The sequence below is a fragment of the Stegastes partitus genome, unplaced genomic scaffold, assembly GCF_000690725.1.
Source record: "Stegastes partitus isolate 25-593 unplaced genomic scaffold, Stegastes_partitus-1.0.2 Scaffold1149, whole genome shotgun sequence".
In the NCBI taxonomy this organism is placed as follows: Eukaryota; Metazoa; Chordata; class Actinopteri; family Pomacentridae; genus Stegastes; species Stegastes partitus.
The window spans coordinates 96,932-117,147 of record NW_007578880.1 but is presented as its reverse complement, the minus strand read 5'-3'; the positions used below and the strand labels follow the sequence as shown (position 1 = coordinate 117,147).

The following is a 20,216-nucleotide window of genomic DNA, read 5'->3' as shown; positions in this document are numbered from 1 at the left end:
GCTGAACTTCGTGCACACATAACAAATAGGAGACAAGTGTAATAACAAATACTAGAATATTGTTGTACAGGTTGATTTCATTTTTTCCCAGTTTGAGTCGCAATTTGAATTTTATAGCGGCTTGCTACAGGGGAGAAAAAAACGATGATATTGCCCAGATTCTACTGTCACTGTTGATGTTATTAAGCGTCTTTGTCAGGCTGTGTGTGAGCACCTTACCCGAAGGACAGACGTCCGCGTCGCCATTCAGGCTCTGGATTAACCTCCTGAAAAACAAGCATTATTTTCATGAGTCAAAAATGAGCACGCACTCTGAAATGACCGAATATGTGGCCTGAGATAGTAAAGCACGTCAGACTGAACACATTATGGTTTTAGCTTTCCTAACCAGCACAATAATGCATGAGAGGAGAACTGGTATGCAGAAAAGCGATAACAATGATAGAGGGTGAATGCTGCTCATCTAGCTTGATGGGGAGTTACCTAAGCTTTTGGCTGGGAGTATCAAAGATATTGACGCAGGCGGCAGTGTGAGGGTCCCAGGCGCAGTAGGGGTCTCGAGCCAGGACACAGTCATCGCAGGACGGATACCTGCCGCAGAAAGCTGTAGGTGACTGGACCACACCCGAGTCAGACCCAGCGTACAGGGATCGTGTCTGTGAAAGCACCGGATGGTTCGGATTTATACGCACAAGAAGAGTTTCACATTTTTTTTGAGCAATCTTAATCATAACTTGATTTCAACAAAGTGGAATTCTTGAAAACGCACAATGTACTTATCATTTGAAAAGATAATGTGTAAAGAGCAACATGCTGTATCTTGATTTGGAGGAATTGCTGATTCTGCCTTTCACAGTTATGCTATCTTGCCAACTTCTCATCACGAGCTTCTTCACAGCAGAGTAAACACATCAGAAAAATGTGCCACCCACCCACACACACGCACCAACACCTTCACACTCTGGCTGTTTAGTTGTCATTTTCTGCGCTCCGAAAAATACAATTACAAATTCTTGTCCCACATTTTGTTTCTTTGTACGGTTACGAAGAATAACACAAAGTCACTGACCTCCGAGGACAGCAGCAAGTTTTTGATGGACTCCGAGTTCTTCAGGAGTTGGATCTCCTCCACAATGTGAACTTCTCCTTCAAACACCACTGACTTGTGCAGGACTCCTTTATCTAAATACGAAAATAGTAGAATGTCAGCCAATGTTACCCTTTTGTTGAACAGTCTCTACTGACAACTTTTGACTTCGATATTCAAATACTCACATGAGCATCACAAACTCAACGAGGACGTTTAGTTAGTGTTAACTTTTCTAACACACCGTGCTAGCTGATGTGTAGTTACCTGTCCCGGTGAAGATGACGTCATAAATGTTCCTGTCAAGCGCTCGGACCCTTTCCACGACAATCTGAGTGTAGTTGACGTCTTTGGTGATGAGACGAGGCCCGTTGCCGATGGGCAGGACGGGATCCTCCAGCAGGGGGTGGTCCTTCACAAACTGAAGGGTTTTGTCTGGCAAGTGGAGCGAGCTGCTGATGTTCTGCTGTCGCATCAGGTTGTTGATACACTGGCGTAGAAGACAGAAAAGGAGATGTGATTTTCAGTAATTTACTACAGTTTATACATCCAAATCCACTACATGTGCAGCCAAGTGTAAGACATGTTACTATTAGAAAACCATAGATTGAGATTTGCTTGAAAAATGCAGAACTTTAGTCAATTAAGGACTCCACTGTGTATGACAAACGAGACCATTTTTCCAGGCAAGTGATTCATTTACTAGATAATGTATTTTTTAATCCCAGACTGCACAAACATTTACACAAAACTGAGCTCATTGTTGATGATTCGAGCTGTGTTTGAGGCACTTACAGCTCCGGGACGTGGGGAAGGAGTGATGCCGTTGTACCGCACCCACTTGGTGTGGGACTGCTCCACTGTGGCCTTCTGCATGTATTTCCCCTTGGAGAAGACCTCTTCCACTGCCGTCATGTTGTAGGCGCACACAGCTGACAATCCCACATTACCCCTGGGGGACGAGGGCACGAGGATGATGATGGAGTTTGGGGGAAAAACAAGAGAGAAAAATGAGGGAGGGGAAGTAAAGCATGCATTGTGTTGCAGCATCTTAGCGTAACTAATCTCCAGCTGAAAATCTACAAATCACTGACCACTGAGAAGTGAAGACGCCGTAGATGACAGTGTCTCTCCAGTCTGTTCCTTTCAGAATGAAGACGTCATGCACGACGTTGAAAACAAAGTTGAGCTCCGGCATGGAGCACACCAGCTTGGCTTTCAGAAAGGACGTCCATTTCTTCTGCAGAGTGCGCTGCCCCCCGAGGTCACCCTGTGGTGGGACATCGAAGGCATTAGGCAGTGAGGGGTGAGGCAGAGAAAAGAAGCAAACGGAAATGGAAACAAAAAGAGGGAGCTGAACTGGCAGGGAGTTTGTCCACTGGGAGGACATGTCTCCTCACATTTCAAAATCCTGTTTTTATCTCCACTTTTACTCACTGGCATTGATTTTTAAAGCATCATTCCCTAACTTTTCAATTACAGAAGTCCAGAAAACAGAGAAAAACATTTGACAAAAATGTCTGATGCACTCACCTGAGTTAGCTTGACAAGCTAATTTAGGCCCAGAGCGTTAAGTAACGACGCAAATACAACACTTTCTCTCAGATAGTGTCAAAAAATTCAAATGACTTAAAGTACTGTTAGTACATATACAATATAGACCTCCATTTCCATTTTTGTTATACTACCAATAATATGGAAATTTTAACATTATTATTGATTTTATTTGTCAAGTCTATGACTTTCTTTGCACTGCAGTGTTGTCTGTGTGTCAGAAGTTAGGTTCATGTCTGCCAAAAGTCTTGGCACTGCAACAGTATTGTTTGCTGTCGTCCATAAACGCTGGGGCCCCTTGTGTGTCCGTGACAGAATTATGAGCTCAGGTTAGATTAAAAAAAGAGACAAGGAAATTGAAGAGGGGAGGAAAAGGAGACAGGCATGCGCACACAAACAAGAAGAAGATCGGAGCTAAACAGGAATGGTGCTGGTATGTGCAGATGGTGCACAACGTGTACCGACCTTACAGACGCGCGCCACCCTGGGGATGAGCAGCTTGCCAAAGAATTCGTACTCCACTGACACCTCAGTGAAGAAGTAGTAGATTTTGTCGTCCTCGCCATCTGCTCTGTTTTTCCCTTCCCTGATCACGTCAGCAAAAACAAAACTGGGCTCTTTAGGGAAAGAAGAGAGGGGAGACAGACAGAAGTATTAACAAAAGGTCATGCAGGAGAGACGGCTTGGACAATTGATCTGCTGTTGTGACAGTCTCACTGCATTCCTGCTCCTGAATCGAATACTACTAATTGATTAGCAGAAAATTCTTTTTAACTCCAGTAATCAGTAATGTAAGGTCTGATATTTAGCATTTTTCTATTTGTCAGTATCATTTTTTTAACAGATAAAGTCTAAATTGAATAACTGAAAACTCATCTGTGTGTCAAAGTTACATATTTGGAAGTTTTTTCTATTAAAAAAAATCCCCTTATGCCTTAAAATGCCTTTAATGTAACGCTACACCAGAATGTGCAGGTCTATGATCCACCCACACTTACACTAGCTCACCTTCAACTCTGCTTAAACACGGTAAAATTGTTCTACGTGACACAATGTCGGAATATTCGAGAAATTCAGCCACCCATGTTAAAAGTGTAAACCAACCGGATGGAAGAATAACCACACAAAGTCCAACCCAGCAAGTTGACAACACTAGTTCTTTGTTACATGCAAAATCCTGAACGCTAGTTTTTCAGACTGTCATCGGTAAACTACATTGCAAGGGGAAAATCCACTTGAGCAATGTCTCGCCCACAGCACTATCTGATTAGTCAAGCGTCACGAGAAATAGCCAACACGGAAGCATAAATCAATATTTCATTTTTACTGCAAATGTGTATCAGTTTTTGGTCTCCTTGGTTTCCAATAATCGGTATCTGCTCTGAAAAATCATACCAGTCGACCTCTAATACTGCACTTAAATGTTAATCAAGTATGCATTAACGCTGCTACACCTTTTTTCTGCTAGAGAGGGATGAAGGAGTGGGATTTCTTCCCTCGCAAACACTATTTGGCTGTGCACGGACACCAGCTGGCTATAACCAGAGAACCAACTACTTTAATTTTGGGCTGCCAACAAATCACTTCCAACGTTAACTAAAGCAAGTAGGTGCTGATAGCAGTTCAGCAGTCACAGTTGGACAGAAATGAGAATCAGCTTGCTGGATGTTTTCTACGCTGCTCTCTGCTCACAAGACAGAAAATAGATTTGAATCGGTGTATTTTACCAACTACCATGTCAGAACTAAATCACTCACGAGCTGCACGTGTGAGCGAAGTGTTCACACGTTAGGACATCTGAGTAGTGTCGCAACTGGGGGTGGTGAAAAAACTATTCAGTAAAGAAAGAATATAGAACATATTGATTGGTTTTATATAGATCCAATACAATCGGCCCCAATACTGACATGCGGGGACAACCTAACAAGATTATTTGTTGTAAAAATCTTCTCTCGTCAACCTAACATTTCTTTTGCTTTAATGTGGACACTTGTCCCATATTTCCCCAACTCACCATTGAGCCATGATGTGGAATATTCCGTCCTCAGCAGGGACTGGGACGGAGAGTATCTGGAAATAATCGGTTCACTTCCTAAGAAGTTATAAGCTGTCCCTGAGTACAGCTCTCCATCTGACAGAAAAACAGAGAATAAAACAACAACAAAATTACTGTCCGAGTCCGTTTTGCCTCACCACAAAAAATAAAAAAATAAAAAAAAAGAAGAAGAAGAGATTACTGGGTATTACTCTATAGTTTACAGCAGGGCGGACAACCCGAAAAGCTCTTTGTGAAATTAGATAAAAATCGGCCTCAACTCACCAACCATGACAGTAGTAAAGCTTTGCGAAGGGTCAAAGGAGCACTTCCCTCGGCCGTCTTCAGGTCGGCCATCCAACGAGAAGGTGCCAAGGTTCTGAAAGAGCAGATTACATTTCAGTTAAAGGTCGCCGCGTTGATTGGCAAGTCTGAACACATGTTTACTTGTGCGGCGTGGCGTCGCCAGTCGAGGAGGGATTGAGCGTTAACCTACCAAGTAATAGCACTGCGGCTGAAAAGCATGTGTGCCACAGACATACAGCCGCTCCTCGTCTACAACTTGGAGCACTCGGATGTAGTTCAGACAGTCTCTCTGAAAAGAAACAATACATGTGTTAATTATTCATTTTTAACACGAGAATGAGTGATTCTGACAGGTTAAGACAGATTAAACAACCTTAACAAATAGTTAGAGTTAATAAACTAACCTCTTTTGATTTTCCTTTGAGTGTGCACATCATCATGGGGGTCTCTGCAACTGTCCACAGAACCTTAAGAGAGAAGAAAAAATGCATAATCAAAATTAATCATAAGCATTTTTTCCCTCCAGTTATCACACAGCTTATTCATATTTTAATACCTTGTTGCTTTTGACGGTCACATTCTTCTTGCTGAGCTGAAAGATGGCCTCTCTTGCCCCCACATACAGGGCGTCTCTTTCCTCACTCAGCAGTAATGTGGAGTAGTTGAAGATGCCGGGCTCCGAAAACTCCATCAGATCTAAATCTGAGCATAAAACCATCCGATCGCGTTACTTCAAACACCCGAAGCAGCGACAAACTAAATGTCTGACTCATCAACACCAGTATTAAATAATAATCTTAATTCAAGTTAAAGCTGCTGTGACTAATACTTTCATAATAATAACAGATCAAAGGAATATCTAGATAATTATAAAGTTAAATCTCAGCCAAGTCTGCAGTTTGTGTCAATTCTACAGAGAGTTTTAGTCATTTTCATCTCATTGTTTTAGTTTTATGCTTCATAACTTCATTGTTTTGGTGAGTTAGGACCAGTTGGTGAACACTATCAACTATTTAGCAGCTAAATAACGGTGCTCCGTGTCGGCTGGATGTATAAATAAGAGTTTGTTGGCTAACAAGTTCAATATAACACCTTGATAAGCGATTAATATATCAATAGTTTGTGTTTGTGCTGCCCCCAAGAGGCCAAAAACAGTTACCCCCCTGCACCCTAAAATGCTTTGCTTCAGTCACATTTTAGCTCATTGTGGGTTAATTTGTCACTTCAAGTCCTGCACCTCTATGGAAACAGCACATCCATGCTACAAGTAAAGAGAACTATACTTCTAGCCAATAATGAAACTGAAAAAAAAACTAAAGGTTCATTTATTTGATTTTACAAAACTGAGAAAACTTGGATAAGTTGTGCAACTTTGCTCACACGTGTTACCAACATTGGAAAAAGGTGGCTTTATATACTATAGATATTTAACTATTTACTTTTCAATGCTTGTCTCATATCTGCTCTGTGTAAGCACAGCCTACAGTTCATCCTAGTTTGGCGAAAAAGATCCTGAATTTTTGTCACGTGACTGTTGTTTGCAGTTTTGTCACAAATAGCTTTGCAGTTGCACAGGTGACGGCAGAATTTTTATTTTTCTAGCGAGTCTAGCTGGTACAAAAAGTTAATTTTTGGCTTTTCGTTTTGTTTTAAATAAGGCATGTAGAATCAAGTGATTTTTGATGAAATGTCATGTTTTTAAGCTTAGTTGTATTTTCCACTAAAACAGTGTGTCACAGATGAGTACTTCTGATGTAGTTGAAAATGTGATGCTTCTTTGTGTTTTTGCAGTTTCTGGCTCTGATAAATGTTGTCATTTCAGCCATTTTTTGACAATAACATGCCTTTCAAACCTGCTGCCGAGTTTTGGGGTTCGAAGGGTTAATGCAGCTTTAAGCTTTAAAGCCCCATCAACCCTCATCGGGGTGCACAGCGAAACACCCGCAAGGCAAGCAACGTTTTTTATTTCTGTAACTAACTTAACCTATAAACACAGATTAAGCCATAGATCTGCCTCTCACAGTCCAACGCATTATATAAGTGTGTCTCTTATTGTACATACTTTGTGTTGTGATTGATGGGAAAACTTTGTCAAGAGTTTGTGTTTGGATGGCACCGGTTGTGCCAGGTGCAAGTGGGTTCGGGTTGCAGGTGCCGGGTCATAAACACCACAATGATGAAAGCAAATACCCTCACTGAGTGACTGACCGAGGCAGTGACTGGGCCACAGTGAGTGCAGAAACTTTGTTAAAGGGTGAGCTGTACTCGTTCCCACACAGTGACTGAGTTACTTGAGCTATTTCTGTAAACGGCAGTATGCAAATAGAACTCCCACCTGACACAAAAAGTGCTCTGACTTGAGAGCTTGCGGTGAGACTGAGAGCGGTTCTTTGAGACAAAATTAGGCAACAGGTGTTACTGAGCAGTCTATTGTGAAGTTGAGGCATTGACTTAAAAGGAAGCTTTGATAAATTACAAAGACCTATAAAAAGTGAGAGTTCAGTTCCGCCTGCGTTGCCAGTAAAGCGACTCAACTTTACATTAGCGTCTCACGTCTCTCACTCGAGATTGCGCAAGCTCATAAATACCATTGCAGACTAACAAGCATGACTTCCAATATAGAGTGCTTTCAAAATGAGTGCATTGCTTGTGCAAAGTTTTAATTTAAATCAGCATTGGGATTTGTAAAGAACACTTACCAGAAATAAGGATGGGCTTAGTGTAAAAAGTAGGCAGTAGTATAGGGATGTTAGCAGGCTTTAATAGTGCGCATATAATATTTAATTTGATATTGGATTGCTTGATACATCATAAGTTCCAACACGGTCAAAACTGATGTCTTTAAATTGCTTATTTAGTTGCACTGTTACCTAGTTATACACATATTAGTAATGGCTGACATCGTAGTTTGGTTAAAATGACTTCAATAGAGATATTGACAATCTGTGATAATAGTAAATGCTGCTCAACTGTTTGTTTAATCATTTAAAAACATCACTGCTTGAAGCCTTACCTTGGTGCCTCCAAGATGTTCGAGGCACGGCGTGGGGTCCGTGGGTGGAGACCTCCAGGAGAAGCCCCAGAAACACTCCCAGCACGCCAAATCCCATATTGGACTCTGATAACTTCGGAACTGTGAAGTTTCCTCTGCAAGCACACACAAAGACACGAAGCTGAAGCAGAACACTAACAGCTGCACTGACAAAGCTTTTCACGGGGATGTGGAGTTCCTCATCGGCTGATCTTATCACGCGGCGGAAACAGTGAAAAGGGACAGACATCAAATCTCTGATACTGAAAGCTGGCAGGACTGATTGATCCTCTTTTGCATCAGTTAGGTTAGTGGAGCACGTCACATGCATTTAAATAAAATCAGCATCAAAGAATGTGTTGGGCCGAAACTGCACCGCAAACAACTCCCCACCCACTCTTTCTTTTCGTGGGAAAGTCATGTTTTCATACTTGGAATACAGATATGTCTCACATTAGGAACACTTTGAACAAAGGGGGGAAAAACTACGTCCCCTGTATCACACTGTAGATCAGCAACGAGCAGCCAATTAAATATTCATTTTAGTCATTTTTTCAGACAAGGATTAGTTGCTTTTTTTAACATTTGTATGACAGTAAATTAAATATTTCAGATTTTTGGTCTTCTGGAAACACAAATACAACAAATTTTAACATATCCTTGGGACGTTCATCATTAAACATCATAAAATGATCTGAAGCAATAGAAACAGTTATTAGTTGCAGCCTCAAGATCGTGATGTAGGCGTGTATGAAAACTCAGTTCATGAGAGTTTTTAATAAACCAACGAAACATCTGGATGTGTTTGTGTGAAATTTCACTTTTTAAAAACAACACGCTGTTTTTTTTGTTACGCCAGCTGGACCGTGCATCTCATCTACGCATCAGGAAGGAAGTAAACTGTCACTAGTGTTATGTAAAATTATACTGAACAGAGGCAACGCTGCCATGTGCAATTCCCAATCCCCTTACTTCCATCCCAGTGCATAACTAAAAGGCTATCATGTAAATGACTGCCTGCTTTTGGGACCTGGGGAAATACAGGGTTAAATAACAAAGCAGTGAAACAGATGGAGGTGGAGTTACTTGAATAAGGTAACAGACGGGGCAGTGAGGAGGCCAGAGAAGGAGGGACGCCACACCTGAAGAGGTCTCGAACTAACATGACCCACGACAGCAGAACACTGTCTGCTCCTGTTTGTTCTGAACATGAAAACAAACACACACCCAGCCAGATGACACTCTGGCATGCAAATGAATTAATCTGTGTAATGGAGCATGTGGTGTGTGTTATTATGACTGTAGTATGACATTTCCATTAATTGCTGTGTGCTATGTAAAGACTTCCAACCCCAGGCTCGGGAAAATGCCATTGTGTGCTGCGTAATTGTTGAGACACTGTAGTAGGTGTATCCGTTCGCCTCGGGTGACGATGACGACAATGACCATAACGATGACAGCATTCCTGGTAGCTATCAGCTCTTATCAGATGTGGGTGTCTTTTTCCATTTGACAATTTGTAGAGTATTGTGATCTTTCTTCCTTCCAGCAGCTCTCGTCTGCTTCATTCACCTCGGGATGAGTCAGATAAAGGCCCCATTAAGCTGCTCAGTGCCATCTATGGAAGTGTTTAACTTATCCAGACACACCTCAGGTGGTTCAGGTTGTCATATTCAATAAAACCTGACTTATCCTATTTATAGACAGCCTTTATTCTTTCGTGTTAAGCCTTAAAAAGGATATAAAACTACAAAATCATATGTTTGTTACTTGAAATGACTTGTAATTCAATTTGAAAGTCGCGTGGCTCAACCATAGAGAAATTCAGTTAACAGAATGAATAATATTCCTGCTCTTTCAGTGTTTTTGCTGAGGTTAATATCTTACAGTTTAACAAACCATGTTACAAGTTGGCAGTTTTAGGTCAGCAGAAAAGCTGGGGTGAAAAGCACGAGCTTTGCAGCTTAAGTAAAATATTAAAATAAATCTCTAAATCTGTTCTCAATCCTGTTTGTAATACATGCACTGCGCCGTACCACGCAGGGCGCACGCAGAATTATCTTGAGGTCGATTTTCACGACTGTCAACCAAATTCATTCTGACATGGACGGAAGACTGATCACCTTTTACCCTATGAACATTTTTATCAGTGAAAAGGCAGAAACTGACATAATTCAATTGTAAAGCTCAAGTGCTTCCTGTCTCTTGATCCAATTATGTGAAAACAGGAGTGTTGGACGGCGTCTCCACTACTTTGTACTCTCATGTAACACAGACAAGTTGGCGTTCACATTTTTTTTGGAGAGGACTGCTGACGGAGCTACGTGCTACCTGCATGCTGCATTCAAGACCAGTGTTGTTGTAATAAGCAAGAGGCAGGTGGGTTTGGCTGGTCAGGTGCTTCGCGTGCATTTCTCTTCCGACTAAGTAAACCGATCTGGCACAAAGCAGGTTATTCTGGTTCTTACCACGCTCAAAAGGAAGCTGAAGTACCCGCACAACGGCTTTCACAAAATGGGCGGACAGGTCAAACAGAGAATGCGATTAAAGGTTATCGGATGTCTTCTGAGACGAGGATTAAATCAAGTGACTGACAGTGAAAACTCGTGAAAAAATATGACATGCAAATCGCTATCCTACGAGGAACATGTGAAGTGTTTAACTGGGTCGTTTGTCTTCCTTTCAGATATTTTAACTAAAACTACAGAACAAATTTTGAGCTCATAGCAGAGATAAATCATTGTCAACTACTTTTTAATGACCTACTAGCACCATTGTGGTTCACTCCACTCAAATATAGGTTAGTAATCAGTTACCCAGCAGAGGGGGAGGTATATCATATGGCACAGCACATATAGACAATCAATGAGGCCCACCGCAGCCAGAGCAAAAGAGGGAGAATGGTAATTGATTATTGATTTGGTTGTAAATGAGAACAAATGGCCCCAAAGGCCACGACCCTCCTAATACCAGGATTGTTGTTTTTGTTTTATTGTGAGGGTTTCCACAGACAAAATCTGGCAAAGATGGAATTCCATCCCGGCTTCAGGCTTCGCCATGGACTCCACTCTGCTAAAGAGGGGGTCAAATACACAAGGACCTATTGTTTACTGAAGATGAGGGTAGCCTCCACTCCACTCCACCCCCATCACATCCACATCATCACTGCAGAGTAGTTAACAATGAACAGAGAGAGAGAGAAAGGAGAGAAAGGCATCACTTCTCCCTCTCATCCAGTTCGTCTACAGTCTTGCCAATCTAAATGCCAGGACAGCTTAGCCATGAGGAAGCCCCTGAGCCAAGGCAGTGTTTTCAAAGATCACAGGAGCCCATGAGATCTGGAAGCATCCCATAAATATGATACATAAACTGTGTGATGACAGCAGCAGAAACTGTGCCTGTTAAAGAGACACAGAAAGGGACTGAAATAGCAAAAGTGTGAGCGGATGAGATAACAATGCTGACTGCATGATGAAGACCCCAGGCACAAACAGTTTCTGTGGCAGTCCTTTGAAAAACATTTTCTTGTTCCAAATTCCATAATTTAAAAATCCCCAGCTAGACTTAACTCTCTATCAGCGAACTCCTGAAGCCCTCTTACCATTCTGACCCCCATTTAGGACAAAGCTTAAGCTTCAAAACCCTTTGAGAGTTACAGTAGCAGAAAGAGCACACTGGCAGCTACCCTATGCTGCTGAGAGATTTAGAGGAGTGGCCATACTGGCCTGGGACATTTAAGACGGTTACCATGCTGGCAGGTCTCTTTGAGCCTTTTGTGTTCCCCTCTCAGCTCCTTTGGCTGGGCAGGGAGGTTGACACCTGCTTGGGGCCTTGGGGTTCCCAGCACTGTGCTGTTAACTGGGCACAGATATTGGCAGGCTGCCCACTGAGGACAGGGGACAGAGAGGGGGAAACTGGAGCTCAGCCTATCTGAGCAGGAGAATTTTCAGTGTATCGCGTTTGAAAGAGAGAAAATGCAAATTAACTTCATCAGCACAAATTTTTGGGGGTGAGACATCAGTTTATTTTGATTGAAGCGAGTCATCATAATGATTCACTGAATAATCAAATATTAACAACGGGTGAATGGTTTGTAGTTATTTCTTTGCTTGTCACTGTTTTTCCTGTTAAGCGTGACCACAGTGATTTAGCCGACTGTAACTACAATCTTCCAATGAAGTTCATTCTACTTTGCCTTCCTCCTGAACAAATCTAAGCTTAAAATCACCACATTTCACCAAAACCACTTTATCCTACATGTCTCATTTAACATTTTTTAAAAGAGCACATTTGCTCTAACCAGATTTATTAAAAATAAATAAATAAATAAAATAAATCTGCACTTCTCGGTGCAGCCATGAAGCCATCAGTTACTCAGCTGCAACCAACAGGCAAATCACAGAAGTTCCGGGAATTTTCAGTCATACTGGATTGAACTGCAGGCAGTGTTCACACAGAGCAAATTTGCTACACGTTTGGAAATAAATTTAAAATGCATTAGTTAAATATCTATAGTCTGAAGAGACACATTTTCCATTTCGTGTCGGTAACATCTGTGGACACACAAATGTTCTAAATATTGATTCCAGGTTTTTTCAATTTTTGTAAAATAAAGAAAGACATCCAGCTTCAAAAATATATTTCTAACCGTTACATACTACACAGAATATATTGTTGAGTTTTCTCTACCTCTAGCCGTAGTTGTGCTGTTTCTTTATACTGCAGTGAGGAGCAAAACAAATGCCCCGAAACTCCTTTAAGTTCAAAAGGTTAAAGGACTAAATTAGAGATAAATAGCAGAGTCCCTATGACATAATTTTTTAAGAAAGCAATAGGTGCATACAACATATCCACATGTCCGTAATTAATGAGAAAGATACTAAGAAAAAAACACTTCAGTCTGACAGGAGTAGATATACATTTATGTAAAGCGCAGCGTGAAATGAAAACTGTGGTGAAGACAAACGCGGTCTTTCTTGTTCTCACGTATTCCCACTGGACTCCAACTAATTACCCAGCTCTCCTCTCTTTGCAGTCTTGTAAAAACTTCAAAAGGTGTTGCTCTTTCAACTTCTGACTCTTGATGAATCACTGCGAAGCGAACATATGATCTGAACGTCTGATCAGCGTTCTCTCCTGAGCAGAGTCCGCCAGATCCTGGCTCATCTTCCCTCATGATCAATTTGGATCAGCTGGCTCCAATCTAATTTCCTAATGAAATGCTGAGCGGCCCTGTCACGCAGTACCACATGGCGACTTCACCACTTGCCACTTCATTTCCAATGCAGAGAGCGCAGACAAGAAGCCCTGCATCCTGTGAGCAGAGAGTGAGTCGAGGATACGGAGCGGGATGGAGGGCGATGTGAAGCAGTTGGACATTCAGAGCCTGCCAACAGCTCCAACCCCTCACTTCTTTTTCCCCTCACTGGCTCTCTTTTCCATGTACTCACTCATCATCAGCATCAATGCACAGAGATGCTCTTCTTCCTTTTGCTGCAGCGTGCCAAGAGGCTGCGACTCATTTTTTTTTTCTTCTGCTCTGTCTGTCGCTATAATACCAATGTGCCTAACCACGTAGAAACAGGCTGTGTAATGGGAAACGTGCTATAAGTAGTTGTGGAAAAGAAACATCTCCTTTGGCTGTTTAGTATGTCATACTGTGCAGCACACAATTTTTGCCTAAAGTTGTTCCCTTCTTCTTAGTGAAAGCAACTTCCACTGGTTCTCAAGGTCTCATTTGACTCGGGAACCTTACTGGGAGAAAGTCTATATTTTCTTATGACAACTGACTTAATCAGCAGCACCATCTGTACAGTACCCACCCAGCTGCAGGAATGATGATAACCCAGCAGCAACAGCTCATTAATATCCGGCTGCTTTACTGAAGCCTTTCTAATAGTCCTGTCCAATCGGTTTATGTGAAAACTGGTAATAATGCACTGATTATGTGACTGTCGCCATATATCGCTGCATAAATTAATCATGATAATCTCCATGAAAGCACCCAACGCATTCATTAAAAAAAAACATTAGTCTGTGAGGAAGGCCACCAGTTGTTAATAAAACAGGGAGACAGTCTTGTTTAAGCAATGTTTGCTGTTATTCAAGCGTCACTGCTGGTGATTTATTTAGCAATAATTCATGACTCTAATTTACACTTTGTCTGCCTGACTGATTTTAACCAGCTGTGGATTAAACAATTAGTTCAATCAAATAAATCAAATTCTAAAAAACAAATCAGCACCAATTCTGGCCAAAATCCACTAGTTTTAGCATCTGAAATGTTAATAAATTCCAGTTTTCTTAGTCTGTTAAGAAGGTAAAGCAGTAGTCTTTAGGTTCTGCCCTGTTGACATAAGCTAGGTGGCTTGTGAGGATCATTTATATGCTATTTGCTGTCATTTCCTCGTCTAAATGGCCAAACTATCTGTTGCAGGACTCCTTCTTGTTGCTGAACACTACGACTATGACTGTGCGTTTGGGGTTGTTGTCATACTATTGAGAGTTATTTGCAAGCAGGCCTGCATGAAGAAGCGAGTTAGCCAGAGGTCCTTGACATGAAACAAAATACTGCGAGCACAGAGGATGTTACACTGATGGGGACAGATGTCTGCTCCGATGTCATTTACAGATTAATGGAGTTTGGCTATAGATGTGGCAGCGACTCGAGCTTGCTCACATGTACGCACGATAATGCCAACTGTGGGCATCAAATCCCTCTTATGAGACCTGACAGGGACCAAGAGCACATCTTAAAATACTGCCAGCTGCATCACAGTTTTGGGTTGCATTTGCCCACTGGCTGGTGAACTGTTTTTGACATTCTGAGTATGGACAGCCAAGGTTTTACAGTCTCTCAGTATTGGCTAAGCTACTGGCTTTACGGCTCCAGCTGACTATTACACTTTCATCAGATGAAGGCTGCATTTGGTTTCCTGCTTTTGCCACTCGCTGGCAGCATTTTCTAAAGTGTAGTCCAATAATTACAATGTTCTGACACTGCCAGACGATTTAAAACAATTATGATCAAAACTGATGCAACAGAACCAGGGATGGTCTTTTTTTTATTCCATGTATTCTTCTTTTTAAAAACCTGCTACCTAATTACTCACAGTGTAGTCACTGACAGTCATGTTGCAGTTGAATGGTCTTCTTTACTTAAGACGGTTCCTAATTGAGTGAAATGACCAACAGTATCTGAATAGCAGCCATGAAAAGAGCAAGTCGAATTCTCTAAATACTAAAAAAAAAAAAAAAGTGCTTCACTGTTTCCTTTTTTTAAAAAAAAAAAACTAATTTGTCTACTGCCCCATCCTTTACAAAAGGAAAGTATTCATTATGTTAGTAAAGATTATGCTGTCCTGCAATTCCTTGATTCAAATCAATGCACCATTCACAGCAGGGTTCAATAATAAGCCTGGCCGATTATTGGATCTGGTGTTTAGCATATTTCCAATTATTGGTTTCTGCATTTTTTTAAATTTTAAAATGCACAACTTTGGCTCTAATGCAGCTGCTTCAGTCTATCTCCGGTCACCATTGTGTGGTTTTGAGCAATGTCTGATTGATTACACGTCACAAGTGATAGCCAATCAACACAAACTGATAAATGTGGAAAGCTTCTTTTACTTAACATCATAAATAAAGGCATTTCTACAAAGTTTGTGTTGGAGTTTGTGTTGCTGTAAGTTTTGACACCATGATTTTCATTTTCACTGCAAACACATATCAGTTCCAAATTGGTGTCCTTGCTCATTAACAATCAGCATCCATATTGACCCTGAAGTAAACAAAAGTATCGGTTGACCTCTAAAAACATCCACCGTCACATGATTATGTAACCATCTGCAGTTGGATTGTTTTAGCACAATGTTTGTCCTTATTTATGTCCTCGTGATTTCTCCCTCACATCTTTCTTTGATCCCATGACATAAAAAAAAAAGTGTTTAGGAAGAGACATAGGACACCGTGTTCTTGACTGTCCATCTGAAGCCACTATAGCTTTTTCCATACATGTAGTTGAACTCTCCAAGACCTCAAAACAAAATGATGTATAAAATTGGTAACTTGCAGAAACTGATTTTTAGATTTCTATCCTGGATATTTTAGAGAAAAAAACTATTGTTTTTATCTCAGCGCATTAAATTTGAATGATTTCTGATTTCTTTTTATGACAGCTAACTAAATACAATAATAATAATAATAACTGGGTTGTGTTCAAAACAAGACATGAAGGATGTCATCCTGACATTTTATAGACCAAACAACTAGAAAACATATGACAGAATAGACAACAATGTCAATAATCATTGGCTGCAGCTAGAACTGTTAAAACTGCAGTTATGGTCTAAACCGTCTGGAATTCACAGAGGATAGACATCAGCTTTTAGTTTAGACGTGTAAAGCCACCGAGTCAAAGCCCATCATGTTAACATAAAGTCCTCTGAAATCCGGTGAACAGCTGTACAACCTCGGCTGCACAGCTGACTGTTGGTCATATGGAGAAAATCATCAAAAAACTGCAACAGATGATGCAGCAGTCACTGTACATTATACAGGGTGAAATCTGTGGATGACAGATGGGAGAAAAAGTTCGACTTCTTAAAAAAAAAGGCCAGGTCAAGGATTAATATGATTTAGTGCAACATTATTCCCAATGACAAGGTGCTCATTTCTGATGCGCAACAGGCTGAGAAACTATTTCTGGTCACGCTGAGATGAAGTAGGCAGAATTGAAATGTAGGTAAACCATCAATGACAATCCAGATGTCTAAACTGAGGAAAAGAGCTTGTGTGAAGGCAACACTATACAGGGGATGTAAAATGGAAACCCTCCTATATAATTACTAGTTGTTGGGCCCCTGCTGAGCTAGCATGTCGACCTAAAGTGGCCACAGCAAAGGCAAATGAGGGGTCAGGTCCAGTAAAGGGTATATTTAGTCTGCCGATGGCAAGCTTTTTAAAAACAACACGCCCTTTCCCTGAGTCACATGGCTCTGGTAAGGCTGAAAAACTTCCCTATAAACATACGGGCAAGTGAAGTACGCTAACTAGAGGAACAAGGATTACTGTGTGGTGTTCCCCATCCAAGTACTGAATGTGCCTCTGTAGTCTAACATGAAAACATAATCACCAGGCTCTTATTCTTTTAATTAAAGGAGGAAAGAACGGAGGAGTTTTACTATTGACATCTGCATTGGCAAAAAGAACTTGAGTTTTGGAGGATCACCTAAAGAAGCTGCTTTTACAAGTCTGAACTTTTCTTTTTTGCCATCCTTCAGATATGTCCTGAGGTGAACAGTCTCCTGAAGACAACCATAGCCTTACTACTGAACAAACAGCGTCTTGCACATTACAAGAAAAGTGTGTAAGTTGCAAATGCTTATATAAACAATAATGTGCGTGTAGTGCCAAAAGGATAAGAAAAGATATTCCCTGAAGTAAAAACACTCAAACTTTCAAAACTAAGCTGCGCTCACATTCAAATCCAGAGAAACATTTAAGTTTTGTCACATTGCTTGAGGTCTGATAATCCACAATACAGCCTGGGGTCACATGGAAGCCACCGCTCACAGTTAAGTCATAAACCTTTCACTTGAGGTAATTTCCTTGAGGCTACTGTGATGCCGGCAAGGCCTTGGGGCGTATAATGTGGAACTATTTTGGGAAGTTGCAAAAGCCCAGCTGAAGGTCTTGTGGTCCCCCAGCTGAAGGCCTTGCGGTCCCAAGCTACTGAATGGAAGTCGCATTGGTAGTAGTTTTTTAAACAGCCGAGGGCAGGTGACTTCAGCTCAGAGAGGGAAAAATATCTCTTGGTCTGGGTTTTAAATCAACTCACAGGAGGAAATGTTTGAATGACTGCAAAAGTCTGTTTTTTTTCTCCCTTTGTGCCTCAATGAAAGAATATGACAGGTTAATAAAGAAACCAAACCAACTGTCTTTCAAATTACAGTTACTGGGCTTTCCCACCAGTCAAGGAACATTTGAAGGGGCTGTAAACATCGCTAAAGCCCTACTATATTTTCTCCTACTCTTTCTGCCTTTAAAGAGGACTCCTTTCTCCTCCGCTTTTCTCTCAATGCAGTCTTCAGCAGGCTCTGATTTCATGGTGGTAATTTTGGCCGGCCGAGACAAAAACCTCCTTTGGAGTGCTGTGTGAAAACTCACCCCATCACCCACAGGCTGCCACAACACCAACAGTGTGTCCTCCTGAACTTGGCATACCAGTACATAAAACACTAATTGCACCGTTTCCTTCGCAGCACAGAGAGGGATAAACAACACAAAGCCAAGTCTAAAACTTTAAACACCTATCACACCGATTTCTCGTGATCTGGCCGGCAGATTTAGGTCAAGCATTCTACTCCTGCACAGCACAGTTTTACACCCACAGTGGCAGATTTGCGGTCATTTTTTTTTAAAATGCTGGTTTCTTGATTTCACAAGTAAAAGGTTGATTTACTATCTCTAGTTAATTCCATGAGCTGGAAAACCAAATTATATTAGTGGTTAGATAACTAACCTCTGAGTTGGTTGAAAACTGCTTGCAGCTGACATTTTTGCATTTGTGACCATATAAAAGCTTTTAAAATATGCAACTGATGGCACATACATAACCATACTGCCTAAGGCTAATGCTCAGGAGTCAACATCATCACCTGTCGATGACCAATGTAGAAGACAGAGCAAAAGGCAGCACTACACAGCCAATAAGCCTGATAGATGGGTTTCAAAGCAATGTCATGAGTGAGATTCATGCAGAAGGAGTTGTAGAAAACAAACTGCAATGCCTGAGCGCTTGCGGCACAATATCATAACAACATGGATATTGTTTTTTTTGCTTTAAACTGCATGCATCAGAGAGTAGAATCGGCCATAAGCTCCGGAAACCTGGTCAGAGGCTGGCAGTTCTGGACTACAACTACAGGAACAAACACCCATTTTATAGGTAAGGCTTTTTAATAATGACAGCAAACATTTGTCAGCTGCTTGTGTTCAATGCTTTGCTGAATAATCTGACGTGCATTTAGACTTCCAGCATGCAGACTGATCCGCCTCTATGAGCTGTTGATGTTGTTAAGCTTGTGATTGTCTCGAGGAAAGAAAAAGAATACAACAGGTGTTCGGGATCTCTTTTCATGATCGCATGTGCCTGTCCGACATCCTGTATTGACAGTTTGTTACGTGTCACTTTAATCCATGCTGCCAGCTGATGTTTTGAGACATTCACTGTACATGTGTCACTACCTACAGTGCAACTTTGAGCAGTCTGTGTGTATTTAAGCTATAATAACATTATGAATAGGAATTTTGTACCTCCTGCTAATCCTTCGCTGTTATAAATCTATTATAAATAACATTTGAATACATTATTCTTTTCGACAGTAACTTTGCCCATTATAAAAAAAAACGTTTTTTAGTTGGCGGCCGGTTTTTTAGACCATTTTTCATCTTCTTTTCTTTTACAAGAGAAAGGACTTTGAGGATAAGGTTTAACACATTTCGGACGCTTTTAGAAAATGTACGGCTATCTTGGGTAACGGGTTATTGAGTTGCTTGAGTGTAAAGTCACCCAAACCAAATATATATAGAATATATAGAATTTTACTGGCATGTTGCTTCCCCTATGGTGAATGTGTGGCTCTTACATGCGGCTTTTTGTAAACTGTAATCTCACAAATTACGCTCGCGACAGACTCCTTGGCTTTTAAAGTTGGGCAGCAGGGTAGTTAGTATGCTCACATTTGCAGCTGCCATTAGAGAAGGCAAACAACTGTATTGTCCTCTCCTGACTCTTCTGGTTTCACAAAGGTGATAAAAAAGACACCACACTCCAAACTCTTCAGATGCCAAGTTTTGCTCTTACTAGAGCCGCATGGATACGACTTTGGCATTTGAAGAAATGCAAAGCTTGACAGACTGTCCGTGCCTAGTTACCGTTGCCAGGCTGTGACAGGACAATCGCTGTCTGAGGGAGGGACTAAGTCATTTCAAAGCAGAGCCAAAGAGCAAAGCTGTCCAGAAAGCCTCTTGAAGAAGGCAGCTGTATCTGCACACAAAGCTTATCGCGGTAAACACTATTAGATATACAATATTTAAGAGAACACAGACCATCTGCTTGCTTCCAAGCAGATACAAAGCAAGAGAATCAAAAATTAAAGCGGAAATAAATGCCAAATCACATTGTGAATGCCACAGGGAAG

General features: G+C 41.2%; 1 protein-coding gene across 2 annotated transcripts in view; it reads right to left on the bottom strand.

The window, feature by feature from the left end:
- sema4d (sema domain, immunoglobulin domain (Ig), transmembrane domain (TM) and short cytoplasmic domain, (semaphorin) 4D) overlaps positions 1-20,216 on the bottom strand; it is a 43,203-nt gene that overhangs the window by 6,832 nt on the left and 16,155 nt on the right. For both annotated transcript variants that reach the window (XM_008296734.1, XM_008296733.1), the window contains exons 4-16: positions 7,996-8,129; positions 5,539-5,684; positions 5,387-5,449; positions 5,173-5,271; positions 4,962-5,055; positions 4,656-4,772; positions 3,107-3,258; positions 2,182-2,357; positions 1,883-2,039; positions 1,355-1,577; positions 1,070-1,182; positions 484-656; positions 220-266 (exon numbers count right to left, since the gene is read on the bottom strand). In XM_008296734.1, the coding sequence (XP_008294956.1) occupies positions 220-266; positions 484-656; positions 1,070-1,182; positions 1,355-1,577; positions 1,883-2,039; positions 2,182-2,357; positions 3,107-3,258; positions 4,656-4,772; positions 4,962-5,055; positions 5,173-5,271; positions 5,387-5,449; positions 5,539-5,684; positions 7,996-8,092 (1,657 nt within the window). In that variant the 5' untranslated portion in view covers positions 8,093-8,129. The remainder of the gene's footprint in view (positions 1-219; positions 267-483; positions 657-1,069; positions 1,183-1,354; positions 1,578-1,882; positions 2,040-2,181; positions 2,358-3,106; positions 3,259-4,655; positions 4,773-4,961; positions 5,056-5,172; positions 5,272-5,386; positions 5,450-5,538; positions 5,685-7,995; positions 8,130-20,216) is intronic.